The 16,578-nt window shown below is 60.0% G+C and overlaps 2 protein-coding genes across 5 annotated transcripts in view; one reads left to right on the forward strand and one right to left on the reverse strand.

Annotated features, from left to right (window-relative positions):
• Positions 1-270: 270 nt before the first annotated feature.
• On the forward strand, positions 271-9,279 carry DCAF15 (DDB1 and CUL4 associated factor 15). Its single transcript, XM_003814854.5, has 13 exons — positions 271-428; positions 2,142-2,239; positions 2,328-2,463; positions 3,714-3,820; positions 3,925-4,064; positions 4,155-4,325; positions 6,873-7,307; positions 7,410-7,501; positions 7,595-7,723; positions 7,812-7,897; positions 8,115-8,219; positions 8,294-8,409; positions 8,769-9,279. The coding sequence occupies exons 1-13, from the start codon at positions 297-299 to the stop codon at positions 8,822-8,824; spliced, it is 1,803 nt and encodes a 600-aa protein (XP_003814902.2). The 5' UTR covers positions 271-296; the 3' UTR covers positions 8,825-9,279.
• An 80-nt stretch (positions 9,280-9,359) lies between these two features.
• RFX1 (regulatory factor X1) overlaps positions 9,360-16,578 on the reverse strand; it is a 48,604-nt gene continuing 41,385 nt past the window's right edge. For all 4 annotated transcript variants that reach the window (XM_063599955.1, XM_063599956.1, XM_055103904.2 and 1 more), the window contains 10 exons: positions 16,407-16,522; positions 14,475-14,593; positions 14,263-14,372; positions 13,467-13,618; positions 13,290-13,387; positions 11,699-11,848; positions 11,369-11,577; positions 10,953-11,106; positions 10,825-10,870; positions 9,360-10,695 (listed from right to left, as the gene is read on the reverse strand). In XM_063599955.1, the coding sequence (XP_063456025.1) occupies positions 10,526-10,695; positions 10,825-10,870; positions 10,953-11,106; positions 11,369-11,577; positions 11,699-11,848; positions 13,290-13,387; positions 13,467-13,618; positions 14,263-14,372; positions 14,475-14,593; positions 16,407-16,522 (1,324 nt within the window). In that variant the 3' untranslated portion in view covers positions 9,360-10,525. The remainder of the gene's footprint in view (positions 10,696-10,824; positions 10,871-10,952; positions 11,107-11,368; positions 11,578-11,698; positions 11,849-13,289; positions 13,388-13,466; positions 13,619-14,262; positions 14,373-14,474; positions 14,594-16,406; positions 16,523-16,578) is intronic.

Genomic DNA, 16,578 nt, shown 5'->3' on the forward strand with positions numbered 1-16,578 from the left:
GCCGTTGAGACAGACAGAGATATTCACCTATCAGATCAAAGTTATCTGGGCTGGGCGAACAAACGGGACCTCCGAGTGGTACGTCCTTAAGGCGGGGCGGGAATACGGCAACCGGCCGCGGGGGCTGTTACTGTCGCTACCAATCAAGAGTCGAGATGGCTTTGATGGACAGACATAGCGCGAGTGCGGGCTTTCGCCCAACCGGCGGGCCGCTGTCCCGAAAAAGGACCAATGAGGAGGCTGCAGGGGTGGGGCGAAGGGGCCGGTTGCTCCGGAAGTGGAGGGAGGGGGTGAAAATGGCGCCCAGCTCGAAATCGGAGCGGAACAGCGGGGCTGGGAGCGGCGGCGGCGGCCCCGGGGGAGCCGGCGGGAAGCGGGCAGCAGGGCGGCGGCGGGAGCACGTCCTCAAGCAGCTGGAGCGGGTCAAGGTGAGGCCTGGAGCCGGAGTGGGGAGCGCGCCGGAGGGTGGGGAGTAGGGACGAGGGAGGCGGAGGGAGGAGGGCGTTCGCGGGGTGAGGGGTTGGGGGCGGGGCCCCAGGGGAGGGGGCTCGGATGCAGGGCCTGGGCGGGGCCCGGGGGAGATGGCTTGGATGGAGGGGGCTCAGTCGGGGGCCTGGATGCAGGTGGTTGTGTCGGGTGACCGGCAAAGGGGCTGGGATGGAGGGGGTTGGGGGCGGGGCCCCAGGGAGGGGGCTCGGAGGGAGGCGACCCCAGAGGCCGTAGGGAGAATCAGGAGGAAGGGGGCGATCCAGGCTTTTCAAAGCTCTGCTCCCATGGTTGCTTCATAATGGAACCTTCCCGCCCCCTTTGCAGAGCCCCTGCCGCTGGCTTTGGGCTTCCTCCGCCTGATGTTCCTCTCCCTGCCCGAGCCCCGACCACACATGAGCTGGGAGTTCCAGTACCTGGGTGGGCCTCCCCATTGAAAGTGTGGGAGCTCCCTGGATAGGGCTGAGTCTTCCCCCGCAGAGTGAGAGTTACCTAAGCAGGCTCTGTCTCCTCCATCAGACTGGAAACTCCCAGAGCTGGGGGATGATGTCTCTCTCCCCCATCAGTTTGGGAGCTCTGGAGGGCAGAAATGTGGATCTCTTGCAGGTGGGCAGTAACTGGGGCAAGGCTGTGTCTCTGTGGACAGGGACTGCGCCTTTTCCGTGAGGCTGGTAGCTTTGTAAGGGCAGTGCTGTGTCTCCCCCTTTTGACTGGGAGCTCCCTGGGCTGGGACAGTCTCCGCCCTTAGCCTGGGAGCTCCCTGGGCTTGGCTGTGGTTCCGCCCTTAGCTTGGAAGCTCCTTGGGCAGGGACTGTGTCTCCCCTGTCGGCCTGGGCCTGGCTGGCCGGGCTGTTTCCTCCGTCAGACTGAGACCTCCATGTGGACAGGGCTGTCTCCCATCAGACAGGGAGCTTCCCAGACAGGACTCTTCCCATCAGATTGGAATGTCTTGAAGGCAGAGTTGTGTCTCCCCAGTCAGCCTGGGTAGCAAGACTGAGGCTGTTCGGATATCCCTGTGCCTGGCTTCTGCCTGTCAGTCCCCGCAGATCCTTCCGCGGTGAAGTTTTGGGGATGAGGGATTCCCTTGGATTCCGTTGGAAGGCGGTAGTTAATTGGGAAGGGGGCGTTGGGTCATTGGTTAGGCTCACCCTTCTATCTGCCTCGACTGGCCCCCAGCAGAGGCCAGAGCTGCCCCGGGGAGGAGGAGCCCCCTTGTTTGAAGGCGGGTGGGTTGGGAACAGATGGGTGCAGGTCAGGACTCTGTCCCAGCCTCCTTAGTAGGATAAATACCCACAGCTTAGGGACAGCCTTCAGGGAGGGAAGCAGGTGGCCCAGCGTGGGACAGGGTGATTGGGGAACTTTCTTGGGGGCGGTGACGCTGGGCTCAGTCAAGAGGGACCTGAGGCTGAAGAGGTATGGAACTGGGAAGGTGGCCTGGGTCCCTGGTGGAGATGAAGGCTCAAGCGCGGTCCATCTGGCTTTACTGTCCCCATCTGCCTCAGTTGTTCCCACCTTCCAGAGCTTGGCCTCTTTTGACCATTATGGTGGGCTGGGCCGGTCTGGACCCGGTGAGAGCCGCTCTGCCTCTCTGCCGTGGGTGAGGGGGCTGGGGGCTGCAGATGGTGCCTGAAGTGCCCTGGCCACCCCTTCCCCAGATCAGCGGACAGCTCTCCCCTCGCCTCTTCCGGAAGCTGCCTCCCCGGGTGTGCGTGTCCCTCAAGAACATTGTGGATGAGGACTTCCTCTATGCAGGGTGAGGCTGGGCCCAGGCAAAGGGGGCAGGTGGGCGGGAGTGGTGGGCTCGCCCTGACCTGGCCGCTGTGCCCCCTCCACCCCCACAGACACATCTTCCTGGGCTTTTCCAAATGCGGCCGCTACGTCCTCTCCTACACCAGCAGCAGTGGGGATGACGACTTCTCCTTCTACATCTACCATCTGTACTGGTGGGAGTTCAACGTTCACAGCAAGCTCAAGCTGGTAGGGAGGCTTCAGCACCAGGCTGGCCCTTCAGATGGTGTGGTTCAGCAGGTCACAGCACCCTCTGAGCCTCAGGTTCCTTGGGTGTAAAATGATCATCATGTACTCCTGGGGTCATCGTCAAGATTCCATGTGTTAGATCCAACCATATGAAATTACCAGGGCCTGGCATGGTAGCTCACACCTGTAATCCCAGCACTTTGGGAGGCCAAGGCGGGAGGATCACTTGATCCGAGGAGTTCAAGACCAGGCTGGGCAACATGGCAAAACCCCGTCTCTACTAAAAATAAAAAAAAAATAGCTGGGCATATTGGCGTGTGCCTGTAGTCAGCTCCTCTGGAGGCTGAGGCAGGAGGATCACCTGATCCCAAGAGTTTGAGGCTGCAGTGAGCCATGATCACACCATTGCACTCCAGCCTGGGCAACAGAGTGAGACCCTGTCTCTAAAACAAAACAAAACAAAACAAAAAAAGCGAAGGCTGGCCGCAGTGGCTCACGCCTGTAATCCCAGCACTTTGGGAGCCCAAGCTGGGTGGATCACCTGAGGTCAGGAGTTCAAGACCAGCCTGGCCAACATGGTGAAACCCCATCTCTACTAAAAATACAAAATTAGCCGGGCATGGTGGCACATGTCTGTAATCCCAGCTATTCCGGAGGCTGAGGCAGGAGAATCGCTTAGAACCTGCGAGGTGGAGGTTGCAGTGAGCCGAGATCGAACCACTGCACTCCAGTCTACAGAGCGAGACTCTGTCTCAAAAAAGAAAAAGAAATTACCATTTTTATGGTTCAAAATGGGTAAATAGCAGCAATTCCATTTGGTTCAACACACCCTATGAAGCTGTAGAACATGTCGGCTCAGGCCAGTTAGCTTTATTAGGACCAGGGCACCCTGGCTTTAGCCTTGACCCTTGACTCCTGGAACCCCCCCAGGAGGTGTGCTGTTACCTCAGCATACATGTGAACTCAGAGAGCTGAACGGGCTTCAGGGTAGGCTGGGCTTGGAACCAGTGCCTGGCGCAGTCTCCCCCGGGACATTGTTCCCATCGGCTGCATCCCACCCTGGCCTGGTCTCCCCGACTGGTGAAAGGAGCCTCCACGGCTGTCCTCAGGCAAGGTGGAGGGGTGTGGCGGGTGCTGTTGGGGTGCTCCTACCCGCTCAGCCCCAGCCCTGATGAGGGACTGCATCGTACAGCTTCAGGGGACCTCCGCAGTTTCCCTGACCCGGTGCTGCCCCTGAACGTGCCTCACAGGTCCGGCAGGTTCGGCTATTCCAGGACGAGGAGATCTACAGTGACCTGTACCTGACCGTATGCGAGTGGCCCAGCGACGCCTCCAAGGTCATCGTCTTCGGCTTCAAGTGAGACCAGGCGCCTGGGGGAGCCTCGGCTGGTTGGGGCAGGGGGTGTGCAGTGGGGGCCCCCCAGGCGCCGACCAGGCAGCTGAGGGTATGCTGGCCCCCAGCACCCGCTCGGCCAACGGGATGCTCATGAACATGATGATGATGAGTGACGAGAACCACCGTGACATCTACGTCAGCACCGTGGCCGTGCCACCGCCAGGCCGCTGTGCTGCTTGCCAGGATGCCAGCCGGGCCCACCCAGGTGAGGGGGCCGAGGGGGCGAGGGCCTCTTCCCCCCTCCCCCCCCTTGCTCCGGGCCGAGAGTGAGCTGCTGTGGCGTGTGTTGCTGCAGGAGACCCGAATGCACAGTGCCTACGGCATGGCTTCATGCTGCACACCAAGTACCAGGTGGTCTACCCCTTCCCCACCTTCCAGCCCGCCTTCCAGCTCAAGAAGGACCAGGTGGTGCTGCTCAACACCAGCTACTCCCTGGTGGCCTGCGCTGTCTCCGTCCACTCGGCAGGTAGGCCCTGCGGTCTCGTGGCCACCCGGCAACGCGTGAAGCGGGTCCTCTCCCTACCCCACCACACAGACAAGGGGCCCCAGGCGTAGAGAGGTGGGAGCTACTTCCCCAAGTCACACAGCCTGGTCGTGGGAATGCTGTGGTCCAAATGTGGCCACGCCCACCACAGCCCTGCCCACGGGATCTTTCCAGTGGCTGAGATGTCCCACCATGGCTGCCTCCAGCAGCCACTTGGAATGTGGCTCATGTGACTGAGGAACTGAGCTTGTGATACTTTTTTTTTTTTCCACTGGAGTCCAATGGCGCGATCTTGGCTCACTGCAACCTCCCAGGCTCAAGCAATTCTCCTGCCTCAGCCTCCCGAGAAGCTGGGACTACAGGCCTGTGCCATCATACCCAGCTAATTTTTGTGTTTTTAGTAGAGATGGGATTTCACCATGTTGATCAGGCTGGTCTCAAACTCCTGACCTCAAGTGATCCACTCACCTTGGCCTCCCAAAGTGTTGGGATGACAGGCGTGAGCCACCGCGTCTGGCCTGTGATGGATTTAATTGTAGTTGTTTTAAGCTGAAATAGCTACAGTTGGCTAGCTGGACGGGGTAGCGCCCCTTTCTCTTAAGAAGAGAAACGCTAATGTGACATTTCAGGGTGTGGTTAGTGGGCAGGCACTTGGCCTTATATGTTTGATATCGGAAAGATGCCAGTGAAAATCACAAGATGTCCCTTGACAGTGACAAATGTCAGGAGGCTGGATCATGCCACCGGCTGGCAGCAACAGGAGGGAGGGGGCCCCGGGGGCCATTTGGCAACAGAATTGTGACTATGACTGACCCAGCTGCCCTGTGCCTGGGTCTCTCCCTCTGGCAGAGTCTCACTGGGTCCGTATGTCCAAGACTGCTGAGGGGGAGTTGGGGGCCACCTGAAGAACCCTCCCTGGGGATTGGGGAGCGACTTAGGAGGTGGCGAGGGGTTGGGGGCATCTGTGGAACACCAATGAAGGCCCCTGTGTGTGCATCCATGGAGCATGTGTCAGATGCGTGCACATGTGGGTGAAACACAAGGAATCTATAACTGGAACCACTTAATATAAATTAAAAAGACGATTTAGGCCAGGCACAGTGGCTCATGCCTGTAATCCCAGCACTTTGGGAGGCTGAGGCAGGCGGATCACATGAGATCAGGGAGTTCAAGACCAGTGTCACCAACACGGTGAAATCCCATCTCTAGTAAAAATATAAGAATTAGCTGGGCATGGTGGCACATGCTTATAATTCCAGCTACTCAGGAGACTGAGGGAGGAGAATTGCTTGAACCCGGGAGGCGGAGGTTGCAGTGAGCCGAGATTGTGCCAATGTACTCCAGCCTGGGAGACAGCAAGACTCCATCTCCAAAAAAAAAGACGTTTTAATTTTGCAAGAACTCAGATGCAAAGACGTCCATTAAATCCTCATGGAAATGGTTGTCCCTGGGGCGGTCGGGGAGTGGGCAGGATTAAATGTATATAACGCAGCCCACAAATAAGCCAGGGACCAGGGCACTCTGTCCCCAGACATATCTGGGGCCTTCTGTCCTCACCCCCAATCTATACCAGGAAGGGTGAGGCGCTGTCTCTTGCTGAGGCTTGGCCACTTGGTTTTTGGCCATGAACCCCCCAGCTTGCGAGGGTTGACGCAGCTCTGCCCTTTTGGCTGTGGGTCCTGTTAGGAACGACCACAGCGGACGATCAGCTGTGTACCAGCCCAGGGAAAGGGCGTGGTCATCAGTGGGAGCTGCTGACACAGAGGGGTGCTTTCTTCCTTGGCCATTGTCACCTTCTGTTCCCCGCCCTGTTGTGGGAGGGCTGTCACGGTGGTGGAGGGGAGCCCGGACTCGATTTTTCTCAGATGTGACCTTGGGCATGTTTATCCCTGAGCTGCATTCTGGGGGATGTGGCCCCTCTCTAGGGGTTGCTTGTAGGGGGCTCGGAGGAAACCTGGGTTGGGGCCCAGCCACAGGGTTGCTTAGTGAATATGTTGGGGTTCTCCATGTGTTCCCCACATTCCTTGGGGGAGTCGTCTCTAGGCAGGCAGAGACAGAGGCCCTGATTCGATGAAGTGTGCCCGCAGCGGTCTGGCTTGTGTCAGGAAGGACCGAGGGCTTTGCCTTAGGTCTTCCATATCAGAGAAACGCCAGTGAAAATCACAAGATGTCCCTCGACAGAGTGGCAGATGTTAGGAGGCTGGATGCTACTGTAGTGAACACTCTACACTGTAGAGTGTCGTCTCCCTCAGGGCAGGGTTCTGTCTGTCTGGTTCACTCCTGTGTCCTCAGTGTGGGGCGCTCAGTAGACAGCTTAAGAAAGGGGTTTGAATGAACGTCTGCACGCATGAATGCGGGGTGTGCATGCGCAGAAAGGTCTTTCCCCTTCTGGGTGTTTCAAACTGATCTCAGCATAGCCAAGTCTCCTAGAAGTGTCTCCTTAAGGTGGGTCTCTGAAAACCCCTGGGGACACTGAGTGAGGCTGGGAGCACCTGAGACTGACACTTCTCCACCCCCATCTCTTCTTAGGTGACAGGAGTTTCTGCCAAATCCTGTATGACCACAGCACCTGCCCCCTGGCGCCTGCCAGCCCCCCTGAGCCCCAGAGCCCAGAGCTGCCCCCTGCCCTCCCCAGTTTCTGCCCTGAGGCGGCCCCAGCCCGTTCTTCTGGGTCTCCTGAGCCCTCGCCCGCCATTGCCAAAGCCAAGGAGTTTGTGGCTGACATCTTCCGCCGGGCCAAAGAGGCCAAGGGCGGGGCCCCTGAGGAAGCCCGGCCTGCCCTGTGCCCAGGACCCTCTGGCAGCCGCTGCCGTGCGCACTCTGAGCCCCTAGCCCTGTGTGGAGAGACGGCACCCCGGGACAGCCCCCCTGCCTCGGAGGCACCTGCCTCCGAGCCTGGCTATGTCAACTACACCAAGCTGTACTATGTGCTGGAGTCCGGAGAGGGGACGGAGCCGGAGGATGGTGAGCGGGGGGCAGGCATGTGGCAGGGCCTGGGATGGAGAGGCCAACCCAGACGGGGCCCCTGGCCTCCCTCCACCCCACCCCCACTTCCTGCCTCCCCAGAGTTTGAGGACGACAAGATCTCCCTGCCCTTCGTGGTGACTGATCTTCGTGGCCGCAACCTGCGGCCCATGCGGGAGCGGACTGCTGTCCAGGTGGGTGTGGGCAGTGGGCGGGCCAAGGACAGTCCTGGGGAGCTGCCGGGGGGCAGTTGGCACCGTCCCCTGCGCCTACCCACTCACCCGCAGGGCCAGTACCTGACAGTGGAGCAGCTCACACTAGACTTCGAATATGTTATCAATGAGGTCATCCGCCACGACGCTACCTGGGGCCATCAGTTCTGTTCTTTCAGCGACTATGACATCGTCATTCTGGAGGTGGGCCCAGGGCGGGCAGGGTGGGCCCAGGGCTTCCTGTACTCTGGGGTCTCCCTCAACAGTTGGCATCGTCCACCCCCACCCCCAGGTCTGCCCAGAAACCAACCAGGTCCTCATCAACATTGGCCTGCTGCTCCTGGCCTTCCCGTCCCCCACTGAGGAGGGCCAGCTCCGGTGAGCGCGGGGATCCTGCCCTCTCTGTCCACTAGGGGGGCCACTGGCAGACACTTCAGGGTGGGGGTGTGGGGACGTGAGAAGGCTCTCCCTGTGCCACAACCTGGCTGGGCCCCTCCATAGCTGCTCCAAAGACAAAAGGCCCTCAGGGTAGCCTGGGGCCTGGTTCAGGAGCCCGGCTGTCCCAGCGTTTGTCCTATGTTCCTCTCCACTGTAGACCAAAGACCTATCACACCAGCCTCAAGGTGGCATGGGACCTCAACACAGGGATCTTCGAGACAGTCAGTGTAGGCGACCTGACTGAGGTCAAAGGGCAGACCAGGTGAGGCAGGGCTGGGGGGACAGGGGCAGGGCGCGGCCAAGGCGACGAGAGCCACTCACCCCCTGGCCCCGCAGCGGCAGTGTCTGGAGCTCCTACCGCAAGAGCTGCGTGGACATGGTCATGAAGTGGCTGGTGCCGGAGAGCAGCGGCCGCTACGTCAACAGGATGACCAATGAGGCGCTGCACAAAGGTGGGGCTCGGTGACCCCGTGATGGTCAGGGTCACCAGGAACACTTGTCCTCACCCAGGAGCTGATTCCTGAGCGCTGATGAAATGGGTGGGAAGGCTGGTGAGGAGAGGGCAGCCCAGGCCAGGCCCAGCTCAGCAGCCCTGAAAGTGTGGGGCCTGGGAGCCTCCCACCAGTCATGGCCTGGCTGGTCACTCATTCACGCTACATTTATTGGGTAGCTGCAGGCTAGAGGCAGAGGGCAACTCAGCAGGGTCCCTGCCTTCTGGAACCTTCTGGGCCAGAAGCAAGTCAGGTGGAGGGTGTGGCCGCAGGGCCAGGCAGGCAGGGGCTCTATGCTTTGTCTCCACCTGTCCCTGTAGGGTGCTCCCTGAAGGTTCTGGCGGACAGCGAGCGATATACGTGGATCGTGCTGTGAGGGCCAGGCCGCCCCAGACACTGACTCCAACTACCTCCGTGGCCTGGGACCGGCCGCCTCCCTGGGGTGGCCTCTTCCTGGCCGGCTGGCCCACCGACTGATGACCGCCACTAGTGTTAGGCTGCGGAACGGGGCTGGGCAGGGCAGCCTCTGTTGGCCTGAGGGTCTGGACGCTTTTTATTTATGCCTATTTAAGTTGGGAAGGGGCAGAGAGAGGGTGCCCCCTGCCCCACCAGCCTGAGTGCCCCGCCTTCACCCCGAGCTGGGCATGGGCCTGGCCCCTCGTGCATTTGCCCCTTTTCTCGGCTACAGCTGTGGACGTTGCCCTCGGGGAGGTCGAATGGACCCCATTCCCCCTGCCCTGCCCGCCCCCAGCCTCCCCACCCAGGCCGGCGACCTGGCCATCCCCATTCCGTTCTTCTTCATGTAATAAATGTTTTAATTTCTGAACCTCATTGAGGTCCTGTCACTGCAGCTTGGGGCCCAGCTTGAGCCCCCGCCCCAAGGCCCCCACCAAGGCCCGGCGAGTCAGCAGTAGGCAAATATCACAGCGGAATTTATTGTTTTAAGAAAGACTACAAAAAGGTAGAAAACAGCTCGGCACACTAGACTACCACACGTGTGGACACTTTCACCACCGGGAGAGGGAGCCCCGTGGGCACGGGGACTGGGCAGGGCCGCCCCAAAAGCTATAGCACGCGGAGCACACAAAATAGTGATTTTTATACAATAGGTCAGATTTCCATTTTTTTTTTCCTTTTTCTTGCCATAAACATCTATCTCACAGGCTGAAAACACTGAGAAAACTGGAACAGATAAGGCCATGATGGTTGGAAAAAAACCCAACAAGTTACCAACTCCGCTCGGGCGGCGCTCACGAATCGCACAATAGTCATGGGGTGGGGGTCGCACGGCACGGAGGAGAAGCATGGTCTCCGGGAAGATAGGGGCACAGAAAAGGTTCCATTACAAACCAGCGGCGGAGGGCAGGGGCGCGGGGGCTGGGGTCTGTGGGCACTCCCCGGCTCCGCGGCTCGCTGCTCTTTGGAAGCTGGAGGCCGTGCCCCCTGCCGCCCTCCTCACAGCCGGGCCGGGCAGTGCCCCCTTCTTGGGCTTGGGGGCAAGGGAGGGCCCAGCGCTGGAGAAGATGCGACACCCACGGCTTTAATTGCACTTAATACCAAGAAGGGGAAGCAGTGGGGTTGCTGGGGGTAGGGTGTCCTGGGGCTGCTGCTGACAGTGGGGAGTCCCCAGGTGACGCCCACCTGCGCCGGCCCGGGGCTCAGGGCTGGGCCCAGGACAGGCTGTGCAAAGCCAGCGAGCTGAATAAGTTAACAGTTCCGCACGGGAGGGGGCCTGCCTGCTTGCCCCCTGGGGTGGTGGGAGGACGGGGCTGGGGAGAAGATGCTGCGGCCTGGGAGGGGGGCGGCCAAGGGGCCGAGCTGGATGCCCCGCGGGGCACCTGGGCACGCGGCGGGTTCCTTAAGGCACGTCTTTTGTGTCAGAGTTTGCAGCTGCGGCTCCGCCCAGCCCACTGATTGTGCCGGCCCCATAAGGGAGGAGGGCCCCGGCCTTCCCTGTCTCGGAGTCCCCCTCCCTGCCCTGGCTGAGGCTGGAGCAGTGACCACGAAGCCACAGAAGCTTTGAGGGACCCTGGCGTGGAGGGGTGGCAGGGGCGGGTGGGGCGGGGAGGCCAAGGGCTTAGCTGGAGGGCAGCGCCTGCACGAAGAGGCCGCGCGCGTCAGTCCGCGCCAGCTTGGCCGGCGGCTCCAGGGTCTCTGGGCCCAGCGCGGGTGACTCGCCGCCAGCCGCCAGTGAGATGTCCTGCGGCAGCTCGTCCTCGCTCTCCTCCTCCTCTTCTTCCTCCTCGTCTGGAACACAGGGACCAAGTCCGGCTCGGGGCGGGGTGGCAACGCTCCCGGGCTCCTCCTCCTCCCGAGCCCCTCCGTTGTCCGCCACCCCCGGGACCCGCGCCCTGGGTGGGAACACGCCTCGCCTACCTTTGTCGGGGTCCAGGGGGTTCAGGGAGGTGGCCAGATTGGCGAACTGGAGGAAGAAGAGAAGAAAATGGGTGAGGGTCCCGCCGCCTGGCGCCCCGCCCGCGCCCCCAGTGGCCCGCCTCGCGCACCTCGCCCATGACGGCGATGGGGGTCTCGCCCTTGGCCTGGGCTACGCGGTGCTCGATCAGGTAGTACATGTACTCGTCGTAGAGCAGCCGGATGAGGTGGAAGGAACCGAAGCTGGCGGCGCTGCGCAGGGTCAGGTCCCGGATCACCATGGAGCTGGGGATGGAGACGGAGAGGAGACCGTCGGGCCCCGTCCGGCCCGACCCCCTCTCCCCCTCCCCGCTGCGATGCGCCCGGGCCTCGCGCCAGCCCAGTGACTCAGGCTGGATCCCGCACAGCCTTCCCGGCACATGAGCCCAGGGCCCCAGCCTGCCCGCCCCGCCTGCAGGCTCGGGTCGTCGTAGAAGAGCACCTGAGACCCCCAGGGACGCGGGGCCTTCCCTGGTGCCGCCCAGACCCGATCCCGCCGCGCGCGCACCTGTAGAAGGACCACTTGAGGAGGAAGAGCTTGGCGGCCTTGGGGAAGCCGGCGCTGCCCTGGTAGGGCTTGAGCACCTGGCTCACCACGCCGTCCAGCCAGGCCGCCCACTGCTCCAGCGAGTTCTGCTGCTGCAGCGTCACCTTGAAGTCCTGCTCCAGCCGCTGCACCACGCGGTCCTCGCAGCGGCACACCCACGAGGCCTGCTCCTGGGGCACAGAGGGTGGGCGGGCGCCCGGGGCTCAGCCGCCGTCACCCCCGCCTGGCCCGCCCCGTTAGGCTGCCCCTCATTCGCCCGCCCCGCCCCGCCCCGCCCCGCCCCGCGCTCACCTGCACGTTGGCGAAGTCCACGCGGTTGAGGTCGCTCAGCATCTGGTTGATCTGTGCGGTGTTCTGCAGCACAGCGCGTGCCGCCTGCGCCAGGTGGTTGAGCGACGTGTAGCGCCGCAGTGTCTGCGCGAAGGCGCCAGCCGCGGCCACCTGCGTGCAGGGATTGAGGGGCTTGCTGCTTCCGAGGAACCCCAGCCCGCCAGCCCTGGCCCCACCCCGCTGCAACCTCCCTAAGCCTGTTTCCTTTTTCCTAAAAAAGGAGGGATGTGCCTCGCTACTTTTGTTGGGACACAGAAGGATCGGGACCTTCAAACTTTGGGTGTCCACTCACAAGCGCCCCCCAAAATTCAATTTATTGTGTTCTGACCAGGGCACAATATTCTTTGAAATTTATTTATATTTTTTAAAATAACTATTGAGACAGGGTCTCGCCATGTTGCCCAGACTGGTCTCGAACTTCTGGCTTCAAGTGATCCTCCTGCCTTTGCCTCCCAAAATGTTGGGAGTGAGCCACCGTGCCAGGAAAGGCCTTTTTTTTTTTTTTTTAAACGAAAGAACACAATAGATAATATGGAGGGCACTGCACAGAAAGGGCAAACGCTGCTTTGATAAACATGTTTCATTTTCTTTTTCTGTTTTTTGTTTGACACTGAATCTCGCTCTATCCAGGCTAGAGTGCAGTGGCGCGATCTCAGCTCACTGCATCCTCCGCCTCGTGGGTTCAAGCGATTCTCGTGCCTCAGCCTCCTGGGTAGCTGGGATCATAGGTGCACACCACCACGCCAGGCTAATTTTTGTATTTTTAGTAGAGACAAGGTTTCACCATGTTGGCCAGGCTGGTCTTGAACTCCTGACCTCAAGTGATCCGCCCGCCTCGCCTCCCAAAGTGCTGGGATTACAGGCATGAGCCACTGCGCCTGGCCTCATTTTCTTTCGTACCCTGGAATCTCAGCTCTGGGAGAGGACAGGGGTTTTGTCCATCTTGTTCATTGCTGTGTACTGAGAAGGAGGTTGTGTGAATACATGAATACATGAGTCTCGCTGTTTCTTCTGAAGGGTTTGCTCCTGGATCTGGCATCTACTGTCTCCAAAGGCCCCAGTCCCTGCCCTGTGCCCAGCGGTGGTTTTTTTGTTTGTTTGTTTTTCCCAACCACATCCCATCAAATTCCTCACATCTAAGTAGTCAGCGAATGTGCATCTTTTGATGAAAAAGGCAAGTATTATGTTTCCTTATAGATGTTGTTGCCTTTCTTAAAAAGTTTTATCTGTTTCTGCACACCTGAAGCACTTTCTAGCAAGGCTGTCTAAAGGGAACTACTGTACATTTGCAGTTGGTTTTTATTTTTGAAAGATGCTGTGTTGAGTACAGTAACACCACAAAGGGCGTTGCATTTCAGAAGTGGGTGCCTGAGGACACTGGTTTATAAAGACAATGCCCAGGGTGCTCCCCGAGGCGGAGAAGGTCTCCCCTTCCTCCACAGGCATCATCCCTGGAACAGGCATGGGGACAAATTTTACCGCCCCTGGGGAGCAGAGGAGACGGAGGCCTAAGCCCCAGAGATAGGAGAAAGGGACCCCCTCACACTCTCACCTTCACCCGCAGCATCTCCTCAGGGATGTTGACCATGGCGTGGGTGAGCCAGCTCTCCAGGCTCTTGGCAAAGTTCCGGATCGCTTGGGTCAAGGCACCTGTGGGCGGTGGCAGGGGCCGGTCAGGGCAGGGCGGGTGTATGTGGGGCAGGGGATGCCAAGCAGGCCGAGTACTCACTGGGGATGGGCCGCAGCACGTCGGGAATGAGGATTTCCACCAGGCCCTGGTACAGCACGTTGTCACAGTGCTTGGTCCATTGGAGCACAGGCTCGAACTTGGAGAGGAGCACCAGGATGGCTTTGGGCAGTCGCTTCTCGGCCTCGTCATGTCTGCGGGCACCCACCCCACCCCGGGTCACTGGGGTACTCTATGGTCCTGCCCCCATCATCAGAAGGGAACAGGTAGCCCCTGTCCCTGACCCAGGGTCACTGGGGTACTCTGTGGTTCTACCCCCAGCATCAGAAGGCACAGGTACCCCCTTACCCCCACTCCAGGGTCAGTGGGGCACTCTGTGGTCTTGCCTCCAGTGCCAGAAGGCACAGGTATACCGTGTCCCCAACCCAGGGTCACTGGGGGCACTCTGTGGCCCTGCCCCCAGCATCAGAAGGGCACAGGTACCCCCGTCCCCAGGTAAGTACCCCCTGCCTCCCAAAGATCCCCAGGGTCTGGTTGGCACAGGCCCGAGGGGTGGGACGGGATCCTATGCCCTACCCTCCATACAGGGGTCAAACAGATTCCAGAACCTGCCACTCCAGGGAGAAGATGGTGCCCTGCCCCATGCCTGGGCTTAGTCAGGCACTCCACCCCCGACTGTTGAGTGTCGGGTGGCTATACACACTCCACACAGCCAAGGATATGTGTACGCCACAAACTGCAGGGGACAAGCAGGTGCCCCAACCCTGGGCATCAAAATCACCTGCGGGTCATGCCCTCCTCCCCCCTCTCCCTCCCACAGTCGCCGGGCAGTACTCACACGGCCAGCGGTGGCGCCTCGCTGGGCTGGCTGAGGTTGTACCTCCAGAAGGTCTTCCACAGCGTCTCCACCAGGGTGAACTGCAGGTTCACCATGACGTCGACAATGGCCTGTGGCAGAGGCGGATGCTCAGGGAGGCTGGGGGGCAGCATGGCCCTCCCATGCCCGTGGCTGCGTCCCCGTCCACTTGCCTGCCCACCTGGCCACCCTACCTCACAGTGTTCCCGGTACAGGACCTGGAAGGCTTTGATGTCCCCGGGCCCGACGCCCTCAGGCAGCACCTTGCCCTGGAGGTCGAGCTCTGTGAAGTCAGGGAGGCTCCGAGAGGCATCTGGGGGGCCGGGGGGAACCATGAGGCCCTTCATCCTCCTTGCCTGCCCACCCTGGGGTCCTACTGACTTGTCCGTTTCCCATCAGACTGGGGTCCCCCATGTGCCGGTGAGACACGGCTCGGTGGGGTGAGCGCCTGGCCCGGGCCCAGGACGGGCCCAGGAGTGAGGGCCCACACTCCTCTGGCAGAGAGGACAGGAGGGTCTTGTGCCAGCCCTGCCTGTCTGCTGAGTGACAGCACTGCACCAGCCCTCAGGACGTGGGCCTCTGAGTCCTGGCTGCAACACAGCACCCACCTGGCCGGGGAATGGGTAGGCCCCCAGGGCACAGTCAGGACCACAGGACACTGCCCTGAGCCTAAGCACCCCAGGTTGGGGCTAGCCATGGACAGTCGCCCTAGGTATGCCCCTCGACTCTGCCAGAAATATTGTTCCCCACCCTCCAAATGGGATGTCCCGGCCTCCAGGGCAGGTGGGGAAATGAGCTCCCACGTGCTCAGGATCAAGGATGTGTGGCTGGACTGTGGGTTCCAAGGGTTTGCTTGTTTACTTAGTATCCTTTGGCCCTGTTTTCATGGATTGTTGTTTACTTTGTCTTTTTTTTTTTTAAGAGATGGGGTCTTGCTATGTTGCCCAGGCTGGTCTCCAACTCCTGGACTCAAGCAATTCCTCCCACCTCGGCCTCCCAACGTGCTGGGATTACACACGTGAGCCACTGCACCCGGCCTTTTTTATTTTCCTGAGACAGAGTCTCACTCACTGTGTCGCCCAGGCTGCAGTGCAATGGCATGATCTTGACTCACTGCAACCTCCGCCTCCTGAGTTCAAGCAATTCTCCTGCCTCAGCCTCCTGAGTAGCTGGGATTACAGGCACCCGCCACCACACCCGGCTAATTTTGGTATTTTTAGTAGAGATGGGGATTCACCATGTTGACTAGGCTGGTCTCGAACTCTTGACCTCAAGTGATTCCTCCAGCCTCGGCCTCCCAAAGTGCTGGGATTACAGACATGAACCACTGCACCAGGCCTTACTTTTAGAAACACTGGGTACACACCTGCCTTCTTGGCGAGTGAGTGGTCCTAGCCCCGTGGACACCATGGCTGTAGGATGGCTGGACGGGAAAGCGAGTGGGCCTCACAGGACTCACGAGGGAAGAGGACCTGCCGTCATATCTCCAAAAAGTAACTATGTCCAACTGGGTGGGATTTGAAATCTCATGTATGCCGGGCATGGTGGCTCATGCCTGTAATCCCAGAACTTTGGGAGGCCAAGGTGGGAGGATCACTTCAGGTCAGGAGTTCGAGACCAGCCTAGCCAAGATGGTGAAACCCCATCTCTCCTAAAGTTACTAAAATTAGCCAGGCGTGGTGGCACATGCCTGTAGTTCCAGCTACTCAGGGGGCTGAGGCAGGAGAATCACTTGAACCCAGGAGGCGGAGGTTGCAGTGAGCTAGGATGGTGCCACTGCACTCCAGCCTGGATGACAGAGAATCTATCTCAAAAAAATAAACAAATAAATATAAAAATAAAGAAAATCTCAAGTAGCATAAAGGGGATTCACTGGGAAGCTCAGAACCCCCGAGAAATGCTTTGCATTGAAAGAAATGAGAATCTACCTTGAAGAAGGATTCTAGGGACAGAACTGTCACTGTGGACGGAGACTGTGATGTCTCCCCCACCCCCTGCTGGTTCTCGGGCATCTCTCACCAAGCCCTCCCTAGCTCAGGGGCTGCCTGCCGCCATCCAGCTTTGGGAACCGTCTGCACGGGGCAGGGAGGTGGTGGTTGGGGAAGCACGGGCCAGGGAGCTCTCACCCAAAAATTGCTGGTACTGCTGCACCTGGGCGCTGATGTCCGACAGCCCCGTGCTCGGCTGCTGCCCCACCGCCACGCCGTTGGTCATGCCTTCCATCTTCTGGATGGGCTTGAGCCTGGAGTAGAATGGGCAGGTGGGCCGGCTGCTGGGGGCCGGCCTGTGTGCCCTTCC

Source organism: Pan paniscus, chromosome 20, assembly GCF_029289425.2.
Source record: "Pan paniscus chromosome 20, NHGRI_mPanPan1-v2.0_pri, whole genome shotgun sequence".
Classification (NCBI taxonomy): Eukaryota; Metazoa; Chordata; class Mammalia; order Primates; family Hominidae; genus Pan; species Pan paniscus.